Here is a 24,910-nt window from a genome sequence, read left to right as displayed (position 1 = left end):
AAAATTAAAAGTTTGACTTATTTAAAAAGTGCTAACACTTGGCCAGGCGCGGTGGCTCACGCCTGTAATCGCAGCACTTTGGGAGGCCGAGGCAGGCGGATCACGAGGTCAGGAGATCAAGACCATCCTGGCTAAAATGGTGTAACCCCGTCTCTACTAAAAAATACAAAAAATTAGCCGGGCGTGGTGGTGGGCACCTGTAGTCCCAGCTACTCGGGAGGCTGAGGCAGGAGAATGGCGTCAACTCAGGAGGCAGAGCTTGCGTGAGCCGAGATCGAACCACTGCACTCCAGCCTGGGCGACAGAGCGAGACTCAGTCTCAAAAAAAAAAAAAAAAAAAAAGAAGTGCTAACACTTGAGAAAATCTGAATATGAACCAGATATTAGACAATATTAGAGAATGATTGTTAGAAGTATACAAGACGATGTCCTTATTCTCAGGAGATGCTTGCTTAAGTATTTAGAGATGAAGTTTTTTGTTTTTGTTTTGAGACAGTCTTCCTCTGTTGCCGAGGCTGGAACTGCAACCTCCATCTGCCGGGTTCAAGCGATTCTTGTGCCTCAGCCTCCCTAGTAGCTGGGACTACAGGCGCACACCACCACGCCTGACTAATTTTTGTATTTTTAGTAGAGACAGGATTTCATTAAGTTGGCCAGCCTGGTCTCGAACTCCTGACCTCAAGTGATCCATCTGCCTCAGCCTCCCAAAATGCTGGGATTACAGGCATGAGACACCGTGCCCAGCCTAGAGATAAGTTTTACGTCTACAACTTACTTTTATACAAATGCATATATACATATACACAGGGAGAAAGAAAGCATATACGGCAAAATATCAAGTGTTAAATTTAAGTAAAGGTTTATGAGTGTTCCTTGTTCTCTCAACTTTCCAGTTTCATTTTTTTTTTTCAAAATAAAGAATTGTGAAGAAGAGGTTAAAGATAAATTGCTATTTTAAACTTATGTTATAGTTCTATCTGCACACCAATTAGTCTTTTTAAGCGTTTAAAAGTAACTTTTTTCCTAAAACTATTTTACAGCTCCACCTACACTCTTAGTCTTAAAAGAAAACAAAACAAAATTCCAGTAAGAATTTCAGGGTAACAGTTTTGCGACACTAGATGTGACTTTCTAATGTTTTTCAAAATGAATTCACTAAATCTGTAGGGCATATGGACACTTTTGTAAAATCAAAGTTAGTTCAAATGGATGATTATTTATTTCTAGAAAAACTGAATCCCCAGAGTTGTTCTACTTTTCAAACAGGTGAAATAAATTATAACTGCGGGGGAAAAGGCTAACAGTTTCACACACACATCCCAAATCTTAAAAGTCTTAAATTTGGCAAACACAGTTAATTCTATCATAAGGAAACGTTTGCGTGAAAGGGGCAACCCACATACTAAATGCCAAACAAAAAATGTGCTACAATGTGTTAATTATAGCTCCAAGGCTACACGACACATTTTACAATGTAAACAGTTCCTACAAACATCAATGCATTTATGGTTTAAAAAAATGCAAACTGCACACATTTGAAATGTAGGGAATAAGTCTGAGCTAGCGTCAACAAAATCCATCTCAAAAGTTCTCATATGTCTTTTCTCTGGTAAGTTTTTGCATGTGTTAATATACTTCAGTGTATAAGAAAGGTCTAGGTCTGGAACGTTTCAACTGAAGACTCAACTTTTTACTTCCTACCGAACCGCCCCCTCGCACTGGGCCCCACCTCCCGAGAAGAGTGACGGGGTGGGGCTGTTTCCCGCTCGGAAACTAAGAAATAAATGCCTCATCCCTACTCCAGAAACCAGAGAACAAGGGAGGCAGAGGAGCTGAAGACTCCAGTACGCAACTGACTACAAGGAGGTAGTCGTTTGAAAAGCTTTCTTTCCTTCTCTGAACTCCTTCTTTCCCTCCTCTCAGGTCATTCGGTGACCCCGGGCCGGGCGGAGACAGGTGAATCCCAAGAGAGGAAGAGGGAGGGACAGATGATGGAGGGAGAACCGCGTTTAGGCAATGAATGAGCCTGCTGCATCCGCACCACCTGTTCCTTCCAAGGGTGCCACCACGGCCTGCCGGCAGGGTTCCTACACCAACTGGGCCGCGACTCCTGCCGGTGTCGCCCACTTGCCCGCCAAAGGCCGGGCCTCTTCTCCCCCGGATCGGGGAGAATGAGAACCAGCAGTCCAGAAGCCGGGAGGTCGGGGCCTAGTCCGGAACCAGGGCCTTAAGCGTGGGGATGGAAGGAAGAAGCCTGTGGTCCCTGGCGCGCGGGCCATAGTAGGAACCACAGAGAGGGAGCAAAGCAATGCATTCGGCCTGACGAGGACTATGAAGGCGGGGTCCCGGGCGGGAGTGGCTCAGTGCCCGCCGGGCCGAGGTTAGGGGTGACAGGCCCGGTTACCGGCTAAATCCTCCCCACTGCTTGCCCAGAGCCTCACACTTACCAAGATCCGCTTGAAGAGCGCATTCTCCTTGGGCGGGAGGCTCACGGCCGGCATCGTTCCGGCTGCTCCCGCTGCTCCCGCCACCACCCGGCTCGGTCAGTCAGTTTGTCCGACCGCCGCCGCTGCCGTTCCGTAGCTGCTTCAGCCTTGAATATCCCGATCCGCCGCCACCACCAGGCCTTGGGTGTCGCCGCGTTGCCCTACCCGGACACCTCCTTTTTCCTCGTTGTCTTTTTTCCTTTCTCACTTAACGCTGCCGCCGCCTCCCCCACTACGGGTCTCCGTCGGCGGTTCACGTGGTAACTGAACAGACCGACAGAGGCAGCCAAAATGGCGGACGCGGAGGGCTTTCCCACCCGGGTCACGCTTCCTAACACGCAGGCGCGGTGACCTCCTTTCCCCACCTCCTCTGGGTTTCGGAGCTTGCCGGGAAACCTGGAGGCTGGCCCTCTGTGGAGGCCGGGAGGGTCGGGGCAGGCCCCGCCCATCATTTCAGTGCGTGGTGCCCTCGAAGCGCCCGCAGAGCTACGGGGAGGCTAGGCAAGTACGGTTCAGACCGCCTCCTCATCAAAAACAGCCCCTCTGGCGCCTTCCTGCTAGATTGACCTTTCATTCCTTGGAAAGAGTCTCGCACAGTGTGTGGTCATCGTTTGAGCCCAAAGTGCTAAATACAGGTGTAGGTGTTTGAGAAGCGCTGTAGTTGATTATGGACGAAATGCCTAATTTAAGGAGCAGAGGCGGAGTGGAAAATGAAAAAAGCTTCACCGCAGTGGAGACTTGTTAATAGTCCTGGGGAGGAAAGGGCTTAACAGAGTCTGAAAATCGTGAAAGAGCTTGACCGATGAAATGGGCCTGGCTGTCGTATCGGTAATTTGGTGAATGTTGCTTAAGATCAGCCTGGAAAGGTAGTTAGCCAGATCCGAAGTGACATATTTGCACTGCCAAAGGAGCCTCTGGAGGTTAAAGTATGTGTTTTAATTTCGTTGTTGAGGCCATATAATGCAGAGTTGACGGACCGACCTTATGAGTCACCTTGGAGTGGAGTAGTGGAGACTTAAAAACAGACTACCCTGGAGCTGGCTTCAAACTAGTGCTTAATATTGTGACTCGAACTCCCCATCCCCAGAAATTCTCAGATCTTAGAAGCCAAAGACTGGCAGGGATACTAGAGAGAACTACTCGAGTAGGCGAGGTCAGACTACATACCGAATAGGACTCCTTCCAAAAATGTAAGTCATTTCATTAACAGCTGGCAGTAAAACTTTTTCAAAGTGGCATTCCACTGATCTAAAAATTTTCAAGTTATATGAGCCACTTTTAACCTTTGGTTTTTGATTACCTCTTTCCAAATCCTGATTTCACTCTGTAGCATTCTTTGCATCATGAATTATTAAACAATATGTTATGTGCATGTTTTTTACTCTTTTAAATTTATTTACAAAGATATTTTAATTTTCAAACTTCTCTTAACTGTCCCTGAAAGGTGTGAGTTGAGAAATATGTTTCCCAATATAAACTTGGGTTTTCTAGCTGCTATATTGATTGTCCTCTCCCTTCACCGGGGTCATAAATAAGGTTTTTAACAGTCAAATCCTGGAGTTTCCTTAAATTCTGTGATCTCTCTTCAAAAGTTTGAGAAAATCATATATACAGGAAACTATGTTTCAGTTTGAAATATGGCCAGTATTTTAACCTTAACTTTATAAAACTAAGAGCAAGCTTATAATTCATTTTTAAGCTGTTATTTAGTAATAACCTGCAAAATTCACTGCCCCAAGAGGTCTTTCAACTGTCTGAACTATTGAAAGACAGAAAAATAGTCTAAATGCAGTTGATAATTTTAGCTTGGATTTCCAAATCTCTGGCTTCATATCCAAAAATCCCTACAGCAATACTATTTGCTATAGTTCTCTAAATTTCTCCTGTAAAGAATATTGTATTTTCTTTCAGAGGAAGAAAATTTCTGGCCTTTGAAACAATCGGTAGCTTCCACCAGAACCTGAGTACCTGATTAGATGAGCCAGAAATAGAGTTTGGCAAATGTTACATTCTTTTTGGGTGATGACAAAGAAATGGCAATTTTAAAGGCTCGGCAAATACTAGTCTGATTCAACATTTAACTGATTCATTCGCTAGTTAAAATGCACCTACAGATAACAGTCTGTCTACACAGTAGCCTGAATTGAATAAAAATATATATATTTGATCACCACAATTTTACAAATAGAGATCCCATTTGAGTTATACCGTAAGTAACAGCCATGCTTTCAGAAAGTTAATATATCCAAGGCTATATGCTGCCGCCGCCAAAGCTGCTGCTGATAGTTAATTCATCTTACCCCATGTGCTTGCACGTCACTATGTTCCAAATGCCAACTCTAAAAAATATTAACCAAAAAGAAGGAAATAAAATAATTTACCTTGCAAACTTTAATTCCACAAAAGGGATATGTTGAGTGAAATTTCTCCATATATGTAAGATGTTCTCTATTGAGACTGTTACATCTTATTAAGTATTTGGATCTTATTTAAAAAAAAAAAAAAAAAAAGGCTGGGCATGGTGGCTCATGCCTGCAATCCCAGCACTTTGGGAGTCTGAGGCGGGCGGATCACAAGGTCAGGAGTTCAAGACCAGCCTGACCAACATGGTGAAACCCCGTCTCTACTAAAAATACAAAAATTAGCCGGGTGTGGTGATGCACGCCTGTAACTCCAGCTACTCAGGAGGCTGAGGCAGGACAATCGCTTGAACCTGGGAGGTGGAGGTTGCAGTGAGCCAAGATCACACCACTGCACTCCAGCCTGGACAACAGAGTGAGACTCCATCTCAAAAAAAAAAAAAAAAAAAAAAAAAAAAAACATAGGCCAGGCATAATGCCTCATCATGCCTATAATCCCGACACTTTGGGAGGCTGAGGCAGGAAGATTGCTTGAGCCCAGAAGTTTGAGACCAACTTGGGCAACATAGTGAGACCCCGTCTACAAAAAAATTTTTAAATTTGCCAGGTATGGTGCTGTGAGCCTGTAGTCCCAGCTACTTTGTGGGCTTAGGTGGGAAGATTCCTTCGGCCCCAGAGGTCAAGACTGCAGTGAGCTGTGATGACACCTCTGCTCTCCAGCCTGGGCAACAGAGCTAAGACCTTGTTCCAAAAAAAAAAAAAAAGAAACAATATAAAAGAAATTCACATATTTGTCACCCAGATTTAACAAATATTAACAATTTGCTATTGCTTCTGGGTTTTTTTTGTGTGTGTATAGACAGGATTTCTCAATGTTGCCCAGGCTACTCTTGAACTCCTGGGCTTAGGCAATCCACCCACCTCAGCCTCCCAAAGTGCTGGGATTATAGGTGTGAGCCCCAACACTGGCCTGTTGCTGAATCTTTTTTTTTTTTTTTTTTTTTGAGACAAAGTTTCGCTCTTGTCGCCCAGGCTAGAGTGCAATGGCGCGATCTCAGCTCACCACAACTCTGCCTCCTGGGTTCAAGCGATTTTCCTGCCTCAGCCTCCCGAGTAGCTGGGATTACAGGCATGCACCACCATGCCCGGCTAATTTTGTATTTTTAGTAGAGACAGGGTTTCTCCATGTTGGTCAGGCTGACCTTGAACTCCCGACCTCAGGTGATCGCCCGCCTCGGCCTCCCAAAGTGCTGGGATTACAGGCGTGAGCCAGGGCGCCCAGCTGCTGAGTCTTAAAAAATAAAAACTTATAGATACATCTTGGTGTGTGGGGAGGTGGGAGGTTGTTGTTTTTTTTCTTTTGTTTTGTTTTGTTTTTGTGACAGGGTCTCACTGTGTCACCGAGGCTGGAGTGCAGTGGCACAGTCTTGGCTTACTGTAGCCTCACCTCCCAGGTCCAAGCGATCTTCCTACCTCAGCCTCCCGAGTAGCTGGAACCACAGACATGCACCACCACACCCAGCTAATTTTTAAAAAAATCATTTTGTAGAGATAGTTATCTCCCTGTGTTGCACAGGCCAGTCTTGACCTCCTGGACTCAAGCAGTCCATTTACCTTGTTCTCACAAAGTGCTAGGATTAGAGGCCTGAGCCACTGTGACTGGCCCAAGTCCTAAGTTTGATTCATAGTATTCTCATGAATGCTATATCAATTTAAAAAATGGGTTTTTTTGTTTTGTTTTGTTTTGTTTTTTGCATTTTATACTGTTTTTCAATTCTTGCTCTTTTTTTACCTTCCTTGGGAGATGGGATTTTTTCCCAGTGGAAAAATCTTGGACTGAAACTTTGCTTTTCTGGCTGCTAACTCAAATCCTCTCTCTTTTCACTTGGATCATTAATAAGATTTTAGTGTTCAAATTCTGAAGATGCTTACATGAATGTTATGAAGCAACTTCTAACAAAATATTATAGACATTAGTTCCTAGCTGGAATTACTTAATCAGGATTCTTTTCAAGATGGAGTACTCCAAGCTGAGTACTCCAAGTGTACAGTTCCCATCAACTCTAATATGCTGAGAAAAATGTGCTTATACTTCATCACCTTCCCAAAATACACACTAGTAAAAGGATACAAGGGCCAAAGCTCTGAAAAAGAACAAAGCAGTCCTTCTCAATAGCAGTACTGAAATTAGTAATTTGCTTACTGGTTCTGTATACTCTGACTAAAGGTAGCATCTGTTTCAACTTGTTGGATACTAGCAAAAGCTTCGTCAGGACAAGCTTCCAACGGATGGTGTAGAAAGGATATACAACTGACAGGTTGCTGAGTGGACAATAAGTTGAGAACCAACAACTGGCTCAGCACATTCATTGGGTAGTTTACTTACTTGAGTCCAGGAGGCTCAAACTAGGTTACAAACTAAAGTGACTCGCAATTTAGCAATCCATTTAGCCACCATTTGCATGTTAAAATGAGCCAGAAAACACAGTGCAATTAATTGACTTTTTGGTCAATAATTTTTGGTTAAAAAAAGATCTTAAAACAACATTGCTAAAGAGAATATAGGAGATTTGCTAACATTTATTTTGGTTTTAAAATTAATGACATAAAGTTTAAAGGATTAGTTTTAAAGGGTCAAAATGTATTGTCTGTTACCTATAAACATTTTTACTGGTCTTTAGACATCAGATTGAACTGAATTGAATGTACAAAGATCTGGCTCAACTGTGCAAGATAAAACCTATTCCTCAGAATAATGTCTTTAATAGGCAAAACCAAATAGTTTACTACTACCAGACACTTGTTTAAGCTTCTCAACAACCCTATAGGTTTTATGTTACAGATGTAAAACTTAGGTATAGAGAGGTTAAGTAATTTGCCTAGAAATCATAGAGCTAAAAAGTGGTGAGCAGAATGGCTTTGAACGCTGATTCTACAGCTTATGGTCTAGGGTGGTCCAAGTCTGTTAGGTGGACTAACGAGGATCACTAGATCTGGAGTCAGAAGACCTCAAACTGTATCCCACCTCTTCCATCTATGTGATCTTAAGCCTACCTAAGGCACTAATTCTACTTCACAGGTTTGTGAGGCTTCAGTATGATCGTGGTGTAAATGGTAAGTGTTAAGAGATCTTTTCAACTATAAAATATAATATTTCACCTTGGATGAGTAGCTGTCTTCTTTAAGCTTCATCTGTAAATTGAGGCTTATAACCACGGCATGATATGTGCTCGTTGTGAAGATGAAATAAGACAATGAATGTAAACAATATGATACATTAATGCACCATGCCTGGACCACAGAATTCAATCCAAGTGCTAGTTCTTATTCAGCACGACACTTTTCTTTTTTCTGGCTCATGTAGGAAAATTTTAATAAACCTCTTGATGAATAGCCGTAGAGATGGGGTGAAAAACCCCCAGAGGACAGAGAATAGGTAAATTCTTTTTTCTTTTAATTACTTTCTTCCTAATTCCACTTTATAGACAGAAGGCTGAGGCCGAGGTGCTAGAGAACCTTGCCGTGCTGGATTCACGTTGACGCCCCCACGGAGCTCTGCTGCAGAGCCTGCGAGTCCCGCACTTCCGGCCGCCAGGTGGCGCTGGTTCTGTTGCCAAGTCGGAAAGACTGAGCTAGGCCACGCAAGATGGCGCCGTCCGCCTTGCTGCGTCCCCTCTCCAGGCTGCTGGCCCCCGCCAGGCTCCCGAGCGGCCGTGAGTATCCTCCTCGTGCAGGCCGACTCGACCCTCAGATTACCCCTCCTAAGGCGGACCCAGCCCACGGGTGCAGGAGGCGGCAGCGGCCCGGGTTCGTCCTGCAGTGACCTTCGCCGGCCGACGACCCAAGGCCCAGCCCACGCCTGTTCCCTACGCAGGACTTCCCCATCACCCGCCTCTAGCACTTACCCAAGTGCAACCTGACCACTCTTGGCCTTTGTAAATGGACTTTGGGTCCTTGCCTTCCCCACCTCTGTACGTTAGGTCCCGTAAACCGGGAGAAGAGACATCCTCCCCGGGGCGCCTCCTACATGACCACTCCCGAGTCGTCTGAGGGTCCGCAAGCCCTTAAACGAGGCTCTGAAAGCCTCGGGCAGGACAGGTGCGTCCTGTCTAACTCGCCAGTGGCCCTGGGCGAGGTACTTGATCTTTCTGAACCTCTATTTCCTTGGCTGTTTAAGTGGGAGATGGAGGAGTTGAAGGGAAAATTAAATGCGATAATACGCACGTAAATGTTAGGGTTTTTTCCCTACAAGGCAGTAAGTTACAAATTTACAGACCCTCTTCCCCTTTCAGCTTCAGCGCGATCAAAGTTCTACGTGCGAGAGCCGCCGAATGCCAAACCTGACTGGCTGAAAGTTGGGTTCACCTTGGGCACCACCGTCTTCTTGTGGGTCTATGTAAGTACTTTACTCCCGGATGTCGTGAGACTACGCCAGCGTGGTAAGGGAATGAGATAACATTGCAAGATTGAATGGTGCTCTTATGTTGTATGGCAGTGAAACTCTCATAACAGTAAAATATTTATATAATCACTGATATATATTTCTCCATAAGAGTAATCCCAAGGACTAAAAAGAAATTAAGATGTCAGCAACATTGAAAAAGTATGATGGGACTAAAATTTCTGTTATTGTTCCTTAACATGGTTTTGTAAGGAATGGCAGTTTTACTAAATAGTAATTATACTTTCTTTCTTTTTTTTTTTTTTTTTTGAGACAGAGTCTCACTCGTCTCGCTCTGTCTCCCAGGCTGGAGTGCAGTGGCGTGTTCTCGGCTCAGGGAAAGCTCCGCCTGGCGGGTTCACGCCATTCTCCTGCCTCAGCCTCCCAAGTAGCTGGGACTACAGGCGCCCGCCACCACGCCCGGCTAATTTTTGTATTTTTAGTAGAGACGGGGTTTCACCGTATTAGCCAGGATGGTCTCAGTCTCCTGACCTTGTGATCTACCCGCCTTGGCCTCCCAAAGTGTTGGGATTACAGGCGTGAGCCACTGCGCCTGGCAATAGTAATTATACTTTATTTCTTCATGAGAATTGAGGCTAATTGGAGTTTTATGAAGGTACCTTTTTCACATGCTGTAAGGACAAACCGGCAGTGTGCAAGTTGTACAAATTGAATCCCAGTAGACTTCCATTAGGTTTTAATCAATGTTTGTATAAATACATTGTTGGAAATTGTACATAGTGTGTAGCGACCTTTTTAAAAAAATTTTCAGGCCGGGCGTGGTGGCTCACACCTGTAATCCCAGCACTTTGGGAGGCCATGGTGGGCGGATCACGAGGTCAAGAGATCGAGACCATCCTGGCTAACACAGTGAAACCCCATCTCTACCAAAAATACAAAAAAAATTAGCCAGGTGTACTGAAGGGCGCCTGTAGTGCCAGCTATTCAGGAGGCTGAGGCAGCAGAATGGCATGAACCCGGGAGGCAGAGCTTGCAGTGAGCCGAGATCGTGCTACCACACTCCAAGACACAGCGAGACTATCTCAAAAAAAATAAAAATAAAAATATTTCACACCACGTGCTTTACACATAAACTTGCGTTTAATCATTTCAACAACACTATGTGGTACCTACTATTGTTGACCCGTTACACATAAGAAACACACTTGGAGAAACTAGTTTGCTGAACCCAGTTCTCCTGACTTCAGAGGCCACACTATCCTACAAAACACTGTAAAATACTGCCTCTGTGGGGATAAAATTTCTTTTTAAAGTTAAAGTATCTGCTATATTAATATTTAAAATTTTGTTTTTTATCTAATGGGTTTGAGATTTCCTCCACTGTCCCCCCAGCTCTTAGTTATTTTAAATTTTCTTGTTAAAGTGGTTCAGATTTTTGACTTGGAAGGGGGTGAGAGATTTCGAGTCACTTACAACTTAATAGTAACTCATCTTTTTGAATAATGTTGCTTATAATGAATTTTATACATTCTTAATTTAAGGTTTTCTCTAATAAGAAGCTTAATTACTGCTGAGAGCACTAGTGATTGAACTTGGATCTTTGATTGCCATGAATGTCATCATATATAAGCCGTTTTTCCAGTTGCATATTCTGTCAGACAGTGGTTCTAAAAATGTGACTGTCCTCCATGACATCTAATTAATACATATACAGTTTTGTGGTGGGGTCCGTCATTCAATCAAGGTATCCCACTTCTAAGATTAGAAGCATAACACGCACCCACCAACCAGCCTGGATCCCACTTAATAACCAAGTTCTGCTGTTGTATCATGTTGATTTACCCCTTCATGATAAGCCATTTCATTACATTTATTACCCACCAAATGAGGTAAAATTTTTTGGCAGTAGTTTAATTTAAGTTTTTGGCCAGGTGCGGTGGCTCACGCCTGTAATCCCAACACTTTGAGAGGCCGAGGCGGGTCGGTCACCTGAGCTCAGAGTTCGAGACCAGCCTGGCCAACATGGTGAAACCCCATTTCTACTAAAGATACAAAAATTAGCCAGGCGTGGTGGCGGGCACCTGTAATCCCAGCTATTCAGGAGGTTGAGGCAGGAGAATCACTTGAACCTGGGAGAAGGAGGTTGCAGTGAGCCAAGATCACGCCATTCCACTCCAGCCTGGGCTGGAGCAAAACTCCGTCTCTAAATAAATAAATAAATAAATAAATAAATAAATAAATATTTAAGGGCTCCCTTCTCAAATTTAGTGTGTCACATTGTGGTGAGCAAGTTTATACCATTCCTGGTTTTTGAACTTTTGGATCTCTTAGCCTTTTATTTCTAACTAGAATAGTTGTTTATTTTTTCTATCTTTACTCCTTTTACAAAATATAAGTATCCAGGAAGATTACATTTCTTTTTTTTTTTTTTTTTTTTTTTTTTTTGAGACGGAGTTTCACTCTTGTTGCCCAGGCTGGAGTGCAATGGCACGATCTCAGCTCACCACAACCTCCGCCTCCCAGGTTCAAGCGATTCTCCTGCCTCAGCCTCCCTAGTAGCTGGGATTATAGGCATGTGCCACCACGCCCGGCTAATTTTTTGTATTTTTAGAAGAGACGGTGTTTCTCCATGTTGGTCAGGCTGGTCTCGAACTCCCGACCTCAGGTGGTCCGCCCACCTCGGCCTCCCAAAGTGCTGGGATTACAGGCGTGAGCCACCGCGCCCAGCCAGGAAGATTACATTTCTAATTTTAACTGTTTAACTCTTTGTAGCTCATCAAACAACACAATGAAGATATTTTAGAGTACAAAAGAAGAAATGGGCTGGAATAAACTTTTGAAATACTAATGTAGTAAGTATACAAGTTTATTGGATGAATAGATTATGCAAATTAACTTGACCTCTTTTTTAAATACTGAAAAACAAGCTTGTTTTTTGTTTTGTATTAGGTTTATACATTTTAGCACCCATATGTCTGTCTGTGACAAATTTATAAATTTGTAATACCTTGCCTCAAGCAGTTGGTTTCATTTTGGGGGGGTTGGGGTTTTTTTTGTTTGTTGTTTGTTTGTTTGTTTGTAGACCTGTTGGCCAGGCTAGTCTCAAACTCCTCGCCTCAGCTTCTGAAAATGTTGGAATTATAGGTGTGAGTCACTTTGCTAGCCTCAAAAATCTTTTAGCATAATCATTTTTAATCATTAGTCTTTGACTCTGTTCAAAGAAAGGTACGTTTAAGAATGAAACCAAAATCTGCCAGACGCAATGGCTCACGCATGTAATCCTAGCGCTTTGGGAGGCCGAGGCGGGTGGATCACGAGGTCAGGAGATCAAGACCATCCTGGCTAACACAGTGAAACACCGTCTCTACTAAAAATACAAAAAAATTAGCCGGGTGTTGTGGCGGGCGCCTGTAGTGACACCCAGGCCTGGGTGACAGAGTGAGGCTCCCTCTCAAAAAAAAAAAAAAAAAAAAAGAATGAAACCAAAATCATATTATTTTCTTAAATCTAATAGTGCTTTACACTTTGCTTTCATAGCACTTATGACAAATTATTATTCTTTGTGTGTGTATTTCTTAGTGTCTGTTTGGTATCTTGTACACTTGAGTGTGAATTCAATGAGAACAGAAACCTATTTTATTAAGTATCATTTATTCAGCAACTTGCTCATCTGGTCCATTTAGGAGTTTAATATTTGTAGAAGTGATGAATGTATAAGGGCAATCGATTCTTTTTATTTTATTTTATTTTTTTGAGACGGAGCCACCAGGCTGGAGTGCAGTGGCACAATCTTGGCTCACTGTAACCTCCACCTCCCAGGTTCAAGCAATTCTCCTGCCTCTCAGCCTCTTAAGTAGCTGGGACTACAGGCGCGCGCTACCACGCCCAGCTAATTTTTGTATTTTTAGTAGAGGCGGGCTTTTCCCATGTTGGCCAGGATGGTCTCCATCTCTTGACCTCGTGATCTGCCCGACTCGGCCTCCCAAAGTGCTGGGATTACAGGCGTGAGCCACTGCGCCTGGCCAGGGCAATCATTTTTTAAATTTTTTTCTGCATGACTATTTCATCATGATTGTCAACTAATGTCCAATTGGACAGTTCCTGGTAAAAACCTAGTTATGAACAAGATAGTGTATTCTGCATGGTCTGTGATTTAAAAGAGAAAGTTTATTACACATATATAAAATATATACATCTGGCTGGGCGCAGTGGCTCACGCCTGTAATCCTAACACTTTGAGAGGCCGTGTCGAGTGGATCACTTGAGGCAAGGAGTTAGAGACCAGCCTGGCCAATGTGGTGAAACCACATCAGTACTAAAAATACACAAAAAATAGCTAGGCATGGTGGTGCGTGCCTGTAGTCCCAGCTACTTGGGAGGCTGAAGCATGATAATTGCTTTAACCCAAGAGGTGGAGGCTGGGAGGTTGCATTGAGCCAATATTGGGCTACTGCACTCCATCCAGCCTGGGCAACAGAACAAGACTCTGTCTCAAAAATAAGTGAATGAATAAATAAGTAAATAATATATACATCTATTGATATGTATCAAATATATATAAGTATACAGTATATATATATATGGTGTATTTCTGAAAACCTTTTTAAAAAATCCTATATTAATCCTTTTATAAGTGAAAAGTCACTTAAAAATCTCAGCTTTCATAATTGGGTTGATTAAGTAACTTATATCTGCTGTATAATAAATATAGCGATCACAGACTATCCTTTGTTTTCCATATTTTATAACTCTGAAACTGAGCTCTTTACTGTTGATTATCCAAATCTTTTGCCTTTTTTCTATTAGCACCCTGCCCATTTCACTACTCTAATCAGCCAGTCAAGAGATAAAATGAGGCTGGGCTTGGTGGCTCATGCCTGTAATCTCAGTACTTTGGGAAGCCAAGGCAGTGGAATAGCATATGCCCAGGAGGTTGGGCAACATAGTGACTTTGTCTCTACCAGAAAAAAAAAAAGAGATAAAAATGAAATAGGCATTTAAATACAAACCAGATGGCTTTTGCTATTCTTTCATAGTTAAGGCAAAATATTTTTTGTTAAAATTAAATAAAATAAGGTATTGATACTCTTTGTGGGTCTTTTCTAGACTTTTTCTGATGTTCTAAGGTGAATTCAGAGTAGTTTAATTTTAGTATTATTTCTGCTGATTAATGCTACAGTTTTTTTTTTTTTCTTCATTATAGGTATGCTCCGTATAGTGATTGTAGCTGTTCCTCTGGATTCACCATCTGTTGAGTTGTAAATGTGAGAGAAAAAGTTATATGTGAATATATATCAAGTCAGCATTTGTATTTTGCATCATTAAATAAAAAGAAATAAAAATACTTCTGTATTCTTCAGATAAAGCATATTGTGACAACTTGTAAAAAATGTCAATTCTAAGGTACATTAATAGAAGTATTTCAGTATGGAAGGTACCACCTGATAAGAAGGTCAGTGGTAATTAAGGACACATTGGTAAGAAAAGTTGGCGTGAACACAGATTCAAAAATCAGGGCTGGCTGGGCACGGTGGCTCAACGCCTGTAATCCCAGCACTTTGGGAGGCCGAGGCAGGCAGATCACCTGAGGTTGGGAGTTCAAGATCAGCCTGATCAACACGGAGAAACCCCATCTCTACTAAAAATAAAAAAATTAGCCGGGCATGGTGGCACATGCCTGTAATCCCAGCTACTCGGGAGGCTGAGGCAGGAGAATCACTTGAACCTGGGAGGCGGAGGTTGTGGTGAGCCGAGATCGTGCCATTGCACTCCTCCAGCCTGGGCAACAAGAGTGAAACTGTCTTAAAAAAAAAAAAAAATCAGGGCTGAAGGATTTACTCTTGTTATCACCTCTTAATTTCTGATCAGAACATTTATTTAGTATATTAGGAAGGCAGAACTACCTTGTTACTCAAAAAACAGGATCACAAAGATTGTTTTCTCTAGAGGAGTCATTTTGGTAAGTTAGAAAGGAAGGATGAATCCTGTTACCATAGTTTTTTTCTGACTCCTTTAATTTGAGTGATTTTCATTTGGGTGACTACTTTTTTTTTTTTTTTTTTTTGAGACGGAGTCTCGCTCTGTCACCCAGGCTGGAGTGCGGTGGCGCAATCTCGGCTCACTGCAAGCTCCGCCTCCCGGGTTCACGCCATTCTCCTGCCTCAGCCTCTCCGAGTAGCTGGGACTACAGGCGCCCACCTCCACGCCCTGCTAATTTTTTGTATTTTTAGTAGAGACGGGGTTTCACCATGGTCTCAATCTCCTGACCTCGTGATCCACCCGCCTCGGCCTCCCAAAGTGCTGGGATTACAGGCGTGAGCCACCGCGCCCGGCCTAGAAACCTCTAACTCTTGATTGTTTTTTTTGGAGGGTTTTGTTTGTTTGGGGCTTCTTTTTGAGACAGGGGCTTACTCCCAGGGTCAAGTGATTCTCTCACCTCAGCCTCCGGAGTAACTGGGACTACAGGTGTGTGTCACCATGCCCAGCTAAATTTTTTTTATATTTTTAGTAGAGAGGAGGTCTCTCTATATTGTCCACGCTGGTCTCCAACTCTCAAACTCAAGTGATCCTTCCACCTCAGCCTCCCAAAGTGCTGGGGTTACAGGCGTGAGCCGCCGTGCCCAGCGACTATTGATTTTTTAAAAAAAGGATGGAGGGTTAGTAGACAAATACACATTTGACTTCCTCAGTAGGAGCACCATAACTTTCAACTCCCCAAAACCTGGACTATTACCAGGTACAGTGGTATGAGCCTGTAGTCCTAGATACTCAGGAACCTGAGGCAGGAGGATCTCTTGAGCTCAGGATATAGTGCACTATGCGGATCGGATGTCCTCACTAATTTTGACATCCATATGGTGACCTCCCAGGAACGGGGGATACCAGGTTGCCTAACAAAAAGACAGCAGTAACCTCTGCAGACTAAAGGGGTAAACTGGCCCAGGTCAGAAACGGAGCAGGTGAAAACTCCCATGCTAATGAGTAGAGGGATCATGCCTGTGAATAGTCACTGCACTCCAGCCTTAGCAACATAGCAAGACCTCATCTCTTTAAAAAAAAGAAAGAAAAAAGAAAACTATTAATAGCCTGTTGTTCACTGGAAACCTTACCAATAACATAAACAGTCGATTAACACATATTTTGTATGTATATGTATTATATACTGTATTCTTTTTTTTTTTTTTTTTTTGAGATGGAGGCTTGCTCTGTCACCCCGACTGGAGTACAGTAGCATAATCTTGGCTCACTGCAACCTCCGCCTCCTGGGTTCAAGCCATTCCCCCACCAGCCTCCCCAGTAGCTGGGATTACAGGCATGCACCACCATGCCCAGCTAATTTTTGTATTTTCAGTAGAAATGGGGTTTCACCATGTTTGCCAGTCTGTTCTCGAACTCCTGACCTTGGGATCCGCCTGCCTTGGCCTCCCAAAGTACTGGAATTACAGGCGTGAGCCACCACACCCAGCCTATATACTGTATTCTTACAAAAAAGTGAGTTAGAGAAAACAATGTTTTTTTAAAAAAAACCTTAAAGGGCCAGGCATGGTGACTGAAGCCTGTAATCGTAGCACTTTGGGACACCAAGGTGGGCAGATCGCTTGAGTTCAGTTTGAGACCAGCCTGGCAACATGGCAAAATCCCATGTCTACAAAAAAATAAATACAAAAATTAGCCAGGCATGGTGGATGATGCCTGTAGTCCCAGCTACTTGTAGGGCTGAGACAAGAGAATCTCTTGAGCCTGGGAAGCAGGTTGCACTGAGCCAAGAAACCACTGCACTCCTTAAGGAAGAGAACATGCAATTCATTAAGTGGAAGTAGATCATCATAAAGATCTTCATGCTCATGTCTTCACACTGAGTAGGCCGAGAAGGAAGAGGAAGAGTTGGTGTTTCTGTCTTGGGTGGAAGAGAGAGAAGAAAATTCTTTATAAGTGGATTCATGCATAAAAACCTGTGTAGTTAGTTCAAAGTCATGTTGTTCAAGGGTGAACTGTACACTTGACCGTCAGGAAAGCCCTTTTCCTTTTTTTTTTTTTTTTTTTTTGAGACTGGATCTCCTCTTGCCCAGGCTGGAGTGTAGTGTTACGATCACAGCTCACTGCCGCCTCAATCTCCTGGGCTCAAGTGATCCTCTCATCTCAGCCTCCCAAGTAGCTGGGACTACAGGCCAGTCCAGATCTGGCTAATTTTGTTTTGTTGTTGTTGTTTAGACAGAGTCTTGCCCTGTTGCCCAAGCTGGAGTGCGGTGGCATAGTCTCGGCCCACTGCAACCTCCGCCTCCAGGGTTCGAGTGATTCTCCTGCTTTAGCCTCATGAGTAGCTGGGATTACAGGTGTGTGCCACCACACCCATCTAATTTTTTTTATTTTTAGTAGAGACGAGGTTTTACCATGTTGGTCAGGCTGGTCTCGAACTCCTGACCTTGTGATCTGCCCTCCTCAGCCTCCCAAAGTGTAGGGATTACAGGAGTGAGCCACCGTGCACGGCAATTTTTAAAAGTTTTTGTAGATGTGGGGTCTTGCTATGATGCCCAGGCTGGTCTCAAACTCCTGGGCTCAAGCAATCTGCCTGCCTCTGCCTCCCAAAGCTTGGGGTTATAGGCGTGAGCCACCATTCCGGCAAAGCCCTTTCTTGTGAATCACTTAAAACTTGTTTCAGTTGCCACTTCATTAATTTGTAATTTAAACATTTATCTTGAATTATGTACTTGGGCCCAATGTAATCACAAGGTCCCTATAAGTGGGAGAAGGAGGCACATGAATGTGTCAGAGTGATGTGATGTGAGTGAGAAAAGAGTTTTCTTTGCCGTTGCTTCTTTGAAGATGAAGCTAACAGCCAAGGTACGTCAAGAAAACGAATTCCCCCCTAGAGCCTGCAAAAAGGAACACAGCCCTGCTAACACCTTGATTTTAGCCCACCTTTGTCAGATTTCTCACCTACAAAACTGTAAGATAATACATTTGTTTTGTTACAATAAATAGGTTTGTTATAGCAACAATATGAAGCTAATATGATTTGTCACATAGTAACAGAATAAGAGTTCAAGCACTTTTCACTAAAACACCTAAAAATTCACATCTCTAAAGGGAACAGAAAACTAAGACACTTGAAGTTTTGGAAACTTACAGCCTTAGTAGGTGGAAATAAAGTACACCTTTAATAAATAGAACTTAGTGTACATTGGGCTTTGAGAATATAGCTACTTTGTGTTGTATGGACCTTCCTCTATTTTTTTTTTCTTTTTTTCTTTTTTTTTTTTTGAGAGTGTATTGCTCTGTCGCCCAGGCTGGAGTGCAGTGGCGCAGTCTCGGCTCACTGCAACCTCTGCCTCCCAGGTTCACACCATTCTCCTGCCTCAGCCTCCTGAGTAGCTGGGGCTACAGGTGCCCGCCACCACACCCGGCTAATTTTTTGTATTTTTAGTAGAGACGGGGTTTCACTGTGTTAGCCAGGATGGTCTCAATCTCCTGACCTCGTGATCCACCCGCCTCGGCCTCCCAAAGTGGTGGGATCACAGGCGTGAGCCACCGCGCCCGGCCTTTTTTTTTTTTCTCTTTTCCTTGTCTTCGCACAACTGATGATGGACCTTCCTCTTGATTATGCCCCTTTAACTCCAGGGAGCCATTCATGGAGGACCAGGGCTGTCCAAAATAACTTTCCAATGATGGGAATGTTCTGTCTGTGCTGTCCAGTACAGTAGCCACTAGCCTCTTGTGGCTATTAAGCATTTGGAATGTGATTACTGTGACTGAATGTTTAGTATTTAATTTTAATTAATTTTTTTTTTCCTGGAGACAGAGTCTTGCTCTGTCACCCAGGCTAGAGTGCAGTGGCGTGATCTCAGCTCACTGCAACCTCCATCTCCTGGGTTCAAGCAATTCTACCTCAGCCTCCTGAGTAGCTAGGATTACAGGCACCCACCACCACGCCCAGCTAATTTTTGCATTTTTAGTAGAGACAGGGTTCCATCACGTTGGCCAGGCTAGTCTCGAACTCCTGACCTCAGGTGATCCGCCTGCCTCAGCCTCCCAAAGTGCAGGGATTACAGGTGTGAACTACCGTGTCTGGCCTTAATTAATTTTAAATATTTATTTGTTAATATATTTAAGAAAAAATGTTTTGTAAAGAGACAAGTTCTCACTATCTTGCCCAGGCTGGTTCTCACACTCCTGGGCTCAAGCAGTCCTCCCGCCTCGGCCTCTGAAAGTGCTAGGATGAACAGACCTGAACCACCGCTCCAGCCTAACTTTAATTAATTTAACTAGCTAGATGGAGCTGGTGGCTGCTGTACTGAACAGCACCATTTAGAGTTGTGCCACATAGTGGTACTGGTAAAAATGCTTCCTAAATTAAATAATTGAAACCTAACTCAAACTATGTTTTTTTAAAAAAAATTGTGAAGATAGGCCGGGCGCAGTGGCTTATACCTGTAATCCCAGCACTCTGGGAAACTGAAGCAGGTGGATCACCTGAGGTCAGGAGTTCGAGGCCAACCTGACCAACATGACAAAACCCATCTCTACTAAAAATACAAAAATTAGGCGGGCGTGGTGGCCGGCACCTGTAATGCCAGCTACTTGGGAGGCTGAGAAATGAAAATAGCTTGAACCTAGGAGGTGGAGGTTGCAGTGAGCCGAGATTGAGCCGTTGCACTCCACCCTGGGCGACAGAGCGAGACTCCGTCTCAAAAAAAAAAAAAAAAAAAAAAATGAGGATAGAGTGACTCACAGACCCCAAGAATAAGAGTGGACCTGAGCCCAGGAGCAATTGAAGCCTGGGACCCAAATGTCATTAAGATTCTTGCTCTTGACTCAGCTATCTGTGAGTCTACCTTATCTTCTTGGCACATGGACCTTCTCTTCCTCAATCCACATTGTAAAGAGAAATCCACAGCAAATGGTTCCTGAGTTACTTCTCAATTCAAGAGAGTAGCTGGACTGAGCAAGAATCATTCTGATTCTTCCCCAAAGGAATTTAGAGCTGCCTGTGGTCAAGGGATGATTCTTTCAGTAATAAAATTGTTTCCAGGCCAGGCGCAGTGGCTCACGCCGGTAATCCCAGCACTTTGGGAGGCCGAGACTAGTGGATCACGAGGTCAGGAGATCAAGACCATCCTGGCTAACACGGTGAATACTAAAAATATTATACTAAAAATATTATATATGAATACTAAGAATACTAAAAATACACGATCTATACTAAAAATACAAAAATTTAGCCAGGCATGGTGGTACTCACCTGTAATCCCAGCTATTCAGGAGGCTGAGGCAGAAGAATTGCTTGAACCCAGGAGGCGGAGGTTGCAGTGATCCAAGATTACACCACTGCACTCCAGCCTGGGCGACATAGCAAGACTCCATCTCAAAAAAAAAAAAGTTCCCATATAAAGAAAGATGCAGACAAAAAAATATGTGAAGTATAGTCAAATAGTTTAATAATCAAAATCGGGTAGACCTTTCTTCAAGATTTAGGTAGTCACACTTGAAATTATTAAGTTGCCTTGGAAAAACAGGCTATATAAACTAAGTTTCTGATATAAGAAGTTGTGGGTTGAATTGTTTCCCCAAAAAAGATATGTTAAGATCCCAACCCGTAGTACCTCAAAAAGTGGACTTAATTGAAAATAGAGTCATTGCAGATGTAATTAGTTAAGATGAGTTCATACTGGAGTAGAGTGGACCCTTAATCCAGTATGACTAGTATATTTAAGAGAAGAGACACATAGGAGAAGATGGCCATGTGATGACAGAGGCAGAGACTGGATGAATCTACAGCCAGGGATTGCTGGCAAACAACAGAAGCTAGAAAAGGCAAAGAAGGATTCTCCATTAACTTAAAAATCACAAGATCTACAAGTTTGGAAATGGAAACTTTATTTCTTGTAAAGGATTATAGCCTACAAGGTGGCCATCCTAAAGACTGGAAAGTATAGCCTCCAGCAGAGCCCAGAGACAGGCACTTTGGAGGAGAAGGGATTGGGGTAGAAGCTTTATGCTGAACAGTTGGCTAAGCATTCATATTCAACAGATTACAGGAGGAGCTATGAATATTCACAAAGGTCCTTGTTTTAGCCTATTCTCACATTGCTATAAAGAGCTACCTGTTGGTCAGGCATGGTAGCTCACACCTATAATCCCAGCACTTTGGGAGGCCAAGGCGGGTGGATCACCTGAGGTTGGGAGTTCAAGACCAGCCTGACCAACATGGAGAAACCCTGTCTCTACTAAAAATACAGAATTAGCCGGACATGGTGAAGCATGCCTGTAATCCCAACTACTTGGGAGGCTGAGGCAGGAGAATCACTTGAACCTGGGAGGCGGAGGTTGCAGTGAGCTGAGATCATGCCATTGCACTTCAGTCTGGGCAACAAGAGTGAAATTCTGTCTTAAAAAAAAAAAAAGAGCTACCTGTGACTGGGTGATTTATAAAGAAAAGAGGTTTAATCTGCTCATGGTTTTACAGGCTGTACAGGCTTCTGCTTCAGAGAAGCCTCAGGAAACTTAACAATTATGGTGGAAGGCAAAGGGGAAGCAAGCACTTCTTCACATGGCCAGCAGGAGAGAGAGAGAGGGTGAGCGAAGGGAAAAGTTCTACACACTTTCAAATATCCAGATCTTGTGAGAACTCACTATCATGAGAACAGCAAGGGGGGAACCCATCCCCATGATCCGATCACCTCCCACCAGATCCCTTCCCCAACATTGGAAATTACAGTTCAACATGAGATTTGAGTGGGAACACAGAGCCAAATGATATTAGTCCTGATGCATGCATATTGACCAAACATGCATGTAACATGCAACTTACAATATGCATGCATATTGACCAAACATGCATGTAACATACAACTTATGTTCGCTTTGGAGTAGAGACTTAACATTTAAATTTATTATAATTAGGCCCTATATGTCAAAAGATCTTTTTAGGATATGAAGGACTCAAGTGTTCAGCATCTGTAAACAGGCCAGAGCCAGTCCCTGGTAGGTGGTCTTTTTTTTTCCTTTCCTCCCCAAAGAAACATGGCCTTGCAGTGCAGTGGCACAATCAGGTCATTGCATCCTTGAACCCCTGGCCTCAAGTGATACAGGTGGGTGCTACCACACCCAGCCAATTTTCTTTCTTTTTTTTTTTTTAATAGAGATGGAGTCTCAACATCTTGCCCAGGCTGGGCTTGAACTCTTGGGCTCAAGTGATCCTCCTGCCTTGGCCTCCTAAAGTGCTGGGATTACAGGCATGAGCCACCACACCAGCCCAGTGGTCTTATCAGGAGAAAGTTACTGAAATCAGTCTCTCGTCCAATCAAAGCTGTAGCTATAGCTTGTGAAACGGGGTCAGCTAGTGTCTAGTGATGAATGACAGTTGTTTTAATATTCCTTATCTGGAGGCCAGTGCTTATTTAGCTGCTAGAGAAAAAGAAAAACCTGTGGCAGTTAGAAATAGTTTATTCTTTAAGTGTAGGAGTGAGTGACTTAACCCTTGCCTAGCATGGCCTTAAACTTCCATTTATAATTTGGTATCTTATTGCCACAAAGTCTATTCCGTCAGTTTTAGGATCTCTATTTTAACATTTATGCTGGCCAGTTATTGTATCTAAAGTGCAAAAGGGAGCGGGTGTAACAAGAGTTGTCTGACCTCCCATCCCATCATGGCCAGGAAGTCGGTTTTTAAGATTTTTCTGGGGTCCCCTTGGCCAAGAGGAGGTCTATTCAGTTGGCAGGGAGCTCAGGATTTTATTTTTAGTTTATATCCCCTACAGGTTTCAGAGAGGGAATGGCCCTGCCAACGTCTTCATTTGAGACTTCTATCATCCGTAAAACTGTTAGAGAATAAATTGTTTTAAACCATCCAAGTTTGTATCCTTAGGAAAATAATACAGAAGTGTTAGGAAATCTGATGTTTATTTTGTGACAGAAGAGATAGTTAATAGACAGGGATAGTACTGAATGACTTTCAAGAATAGTCAGGCTGGGCACAGTGGCTCACGCCTGTAATACCAGCACTTTGGGAGGCCAAGGTGGGCAGATCACAAGGTCAGGAGTTTGAGACCAATCTGGTCAACGTGGTGAAACCCTGTCTCTACTAAAAATACAAAAATTAGCCAGGTGTGCTGGCACGCACCTGTAGTCCCAGTTACTAGGGAGGCCGAGGCAGGAACATCGCTTGAACCAGGAGGCAGAGGTTGCAGTGAGCCGAGATCGCACCATTGCACTCCAGCCTGGGTGATAGAGCGAGACTCCATCTCAAAAAAAAAAAAAAAAAAAAAAGTTGAGAATTGACCATCTTGATTATCTTTTCTCCCTCACTTTAAGTAGTTTAAACCATGAAAAATATGCTTATCAGGACTTTCTTAACTGTTTACCAATTTGTCCTCCTAGTTGCTCCTCTAAATTGTTTAAGTGTGTGTCAGTATTTTTCTCTCAAAACATATAGGCAATAGCCTAAGAATTGAGTGCTCAGAAAAACTTAGCTGATATTTCTGTGAAATCCAGGAAACCACTCAGACTTTGAAAATTTCTTTTATTTATATAGCTCTTAAGCCTTGAAAGTATAATTAATGTTGCCAGTAGAGGACCTTTATAATAATGTTTTCAAGACTAATATAATCTTTGTCAATAATCACAGTTAGATGGAGGTCATCTAAGATAAGCCGAGTTATCTCTGGCCCTAAATTCTTGTTTTTCCAACGAAACGAAGAAAAATTTCAAGGATGTGCTCAAGGGCAGCCTTATGATCAGTATGATTAATAGTTAGGAAACTATTGGCTGAGCCTTACAGAGTCTTCCATAGCAAAGGTGTGTTAAATTTATCTGGGGTTTGGAAGAAACAGTCTGCTATGGAGTGAATTTGACAACTTGTGGGTATGTCCTCTCTTGGAAAATGCTTCATCAAGATTTGAAAAGAATTTGCCGTCAAAATGGAAAGCCACAGGAGCAGTTGAGTAGATAGAAATTCCTTTCAACTTGAAAGGCATGAGCTTTTAACTAAGGAAAATAATCTGGAGAAATGGCACTATTTATCTCACAGTTCTTTTCTATCCCAGCTGGTATGGCCACATTCAACCTAGAGAGCATGATAAGCTCCCCCTGGATCTTACCATCTAATAAGAGATGGTGGGATACAATGAATCCCGCCATGTGCCACACTGAAAGGCAGCAGAGTGTAGCAGGAGAGCCTTGAGCTTCACCTTAGGCTCGAAGTCAGAATCTAGCACTGCCTCCTCCAAATGGCTGAGCACATTTTATATCCTTTTTTTTTTTACTTTATTTTTTACATTTCATATCTAATGTGCCTCTTTTTTTTCTTTCTGAAAAAGAAACAGATGAGGTTTTGCCATGTTTGCCAGGCTGGACTTGAACTCCCTAGCACAAGCAATCCTTCTGCCTCCGCCTCCCAAACTGCTGTGAACCACTGTGTGTGACTTTTTTTTTTTTTTTTGAGACAGGGTCTCACTATGTCACCCAGGCTGGAGTGCAGTGGCAAGATCTCAGCTCACTGCTCCTGGGCTCAAGCAGTTCTCCCACCTCAGCCTCCGGAGTAGCTGGGACTACAGGCATGTACCACCACACCCATCTATGTTGTAAACTTTTTTTTTTTGAGACTGAGTCTCGCTCTGTCACCCTAGTGATTAAATTAGTTAACTCTCTTTCTGAGTATCAAAAAA

At 43.1% G+C, this 24,910-nt stretch overlaps 2 protein-coding genes across 5 annotated transcripts in view; one reads left to right on the top strand and one right to left on the bottom strand.

Annotated features, from left to right (window-relative positions):
• Nucleotides 1-2,780, bottom strand: part of NAA15 (N-alpha-acetyltransferase 15, NatA auxiliary subunit) — an 88,237-nt gene extending 85,457 nt beyond the window's left edge. For both annotated transcript variants that reach the window (XM_032147428.2, XM_032147433.2), the window contains exon 1: nucleotides 2,448-2,780. In XM_032147428.2, coding sequence (XP_032003319.1) covers nucleotides 2,448-2,501 — 54 coding nt within the window. In that variant the 5' untranslated portion in view covers nucleotides 2,502-2,780. The remainder of the gene's footprint in view (nucleotides 1-2,447) is intronic.
• On the top strand, nucleotides 1,728-14,613 carry NDUFC1 (NADH:ubiquinone oxidoreductase subunit C1). 3 transcript variants are annotated; one of them, XM_058436767.1, is made up of 6 exons: nucleotides 1,728-1,866; nucleotides 7,926-7,960; nucleotides 8,332-8,559; nucleotides 9,139-9,242; nucleotides 12,021-12,100; nucleotides 14,452-14,613. In XM_058436767.1, the coding sequence occupies exons 3-5, from the start codon at nucleotides 8,493-8,495 to the stop codon at nucleotides 12,078-12,080; spliced, it is 231 nt and encodes a 76-aa protein (XP_058292750.1). In that variant the 5' UTR covers nucleotides 1,728-1,866; nucleotides 7,926-7,960; nucleotides 8,332-8,492; the 3' UTR covers nucleotides 12,081-12,100; nucleotides 14,452-14,613. The 3 variants fall into 3 exon arrangements, with proteins under 3 accessions (XP_058292750.1, XP_032003333.1, XP_032003342.1); XM_032147442.2 differs by lacking the exon at nucleotides 7,926-7,960; XM_032147451.2 differs by lacking the exons at nucleotides 1,728-1,866; nucleotides 7,926-7,960 and adding an exon at nucleotides 2,832-3,676.
• Nucleotides 14,614-24,910: the final 10,297 nt, after the last annotated feature.

The sequence above is a fragment of the Hylobates moloch genome, unplaced genomic scaffold (assembly GCF_009828535.3).
Source record: "Hylobates moloch isolate HMO894 unplaced genomic scaffold, HMol_V3 SCAFFOLD_3, whole genome shotgun sequence".
Lineage (NCBI taxonomy): Eukaryota > Metazoa > Chordata > Mammalia > Primates > Hylobatidae > Hylobates > Hylobates moloch.
The sequence above is the reverse complement of the archived record's forward strand: the minus strand, read 5'-3'. Positions and strand labels throughout refer to the sequence as shown.

Bases quoted from the DNA above. Each gene is read 5' to 3' on its own strand.
- NDUFC1 (XM_032147442.2), top strand. From the start codon at position 8,493: ATGGCGCCGTCCGCCTTGCTGCGTCCCCTCTCCAGGCTGCTGGCCCCC. The intron at 8,560-9,138 runs GTGAGTATCCTC...TTCCCCTTTCAG, and splicing joins CGCCAGGCTCCCGAGCGGCC to CTTCAGCGCGATCAAAGTTC. The intron at 9,243-12,020 runs GTAAGTACTTTA...AACTCTTTGTAG, and splicing joins CCGTCTTCTTGTGGGTCTAT to CTCATCAAACAACACAATGA.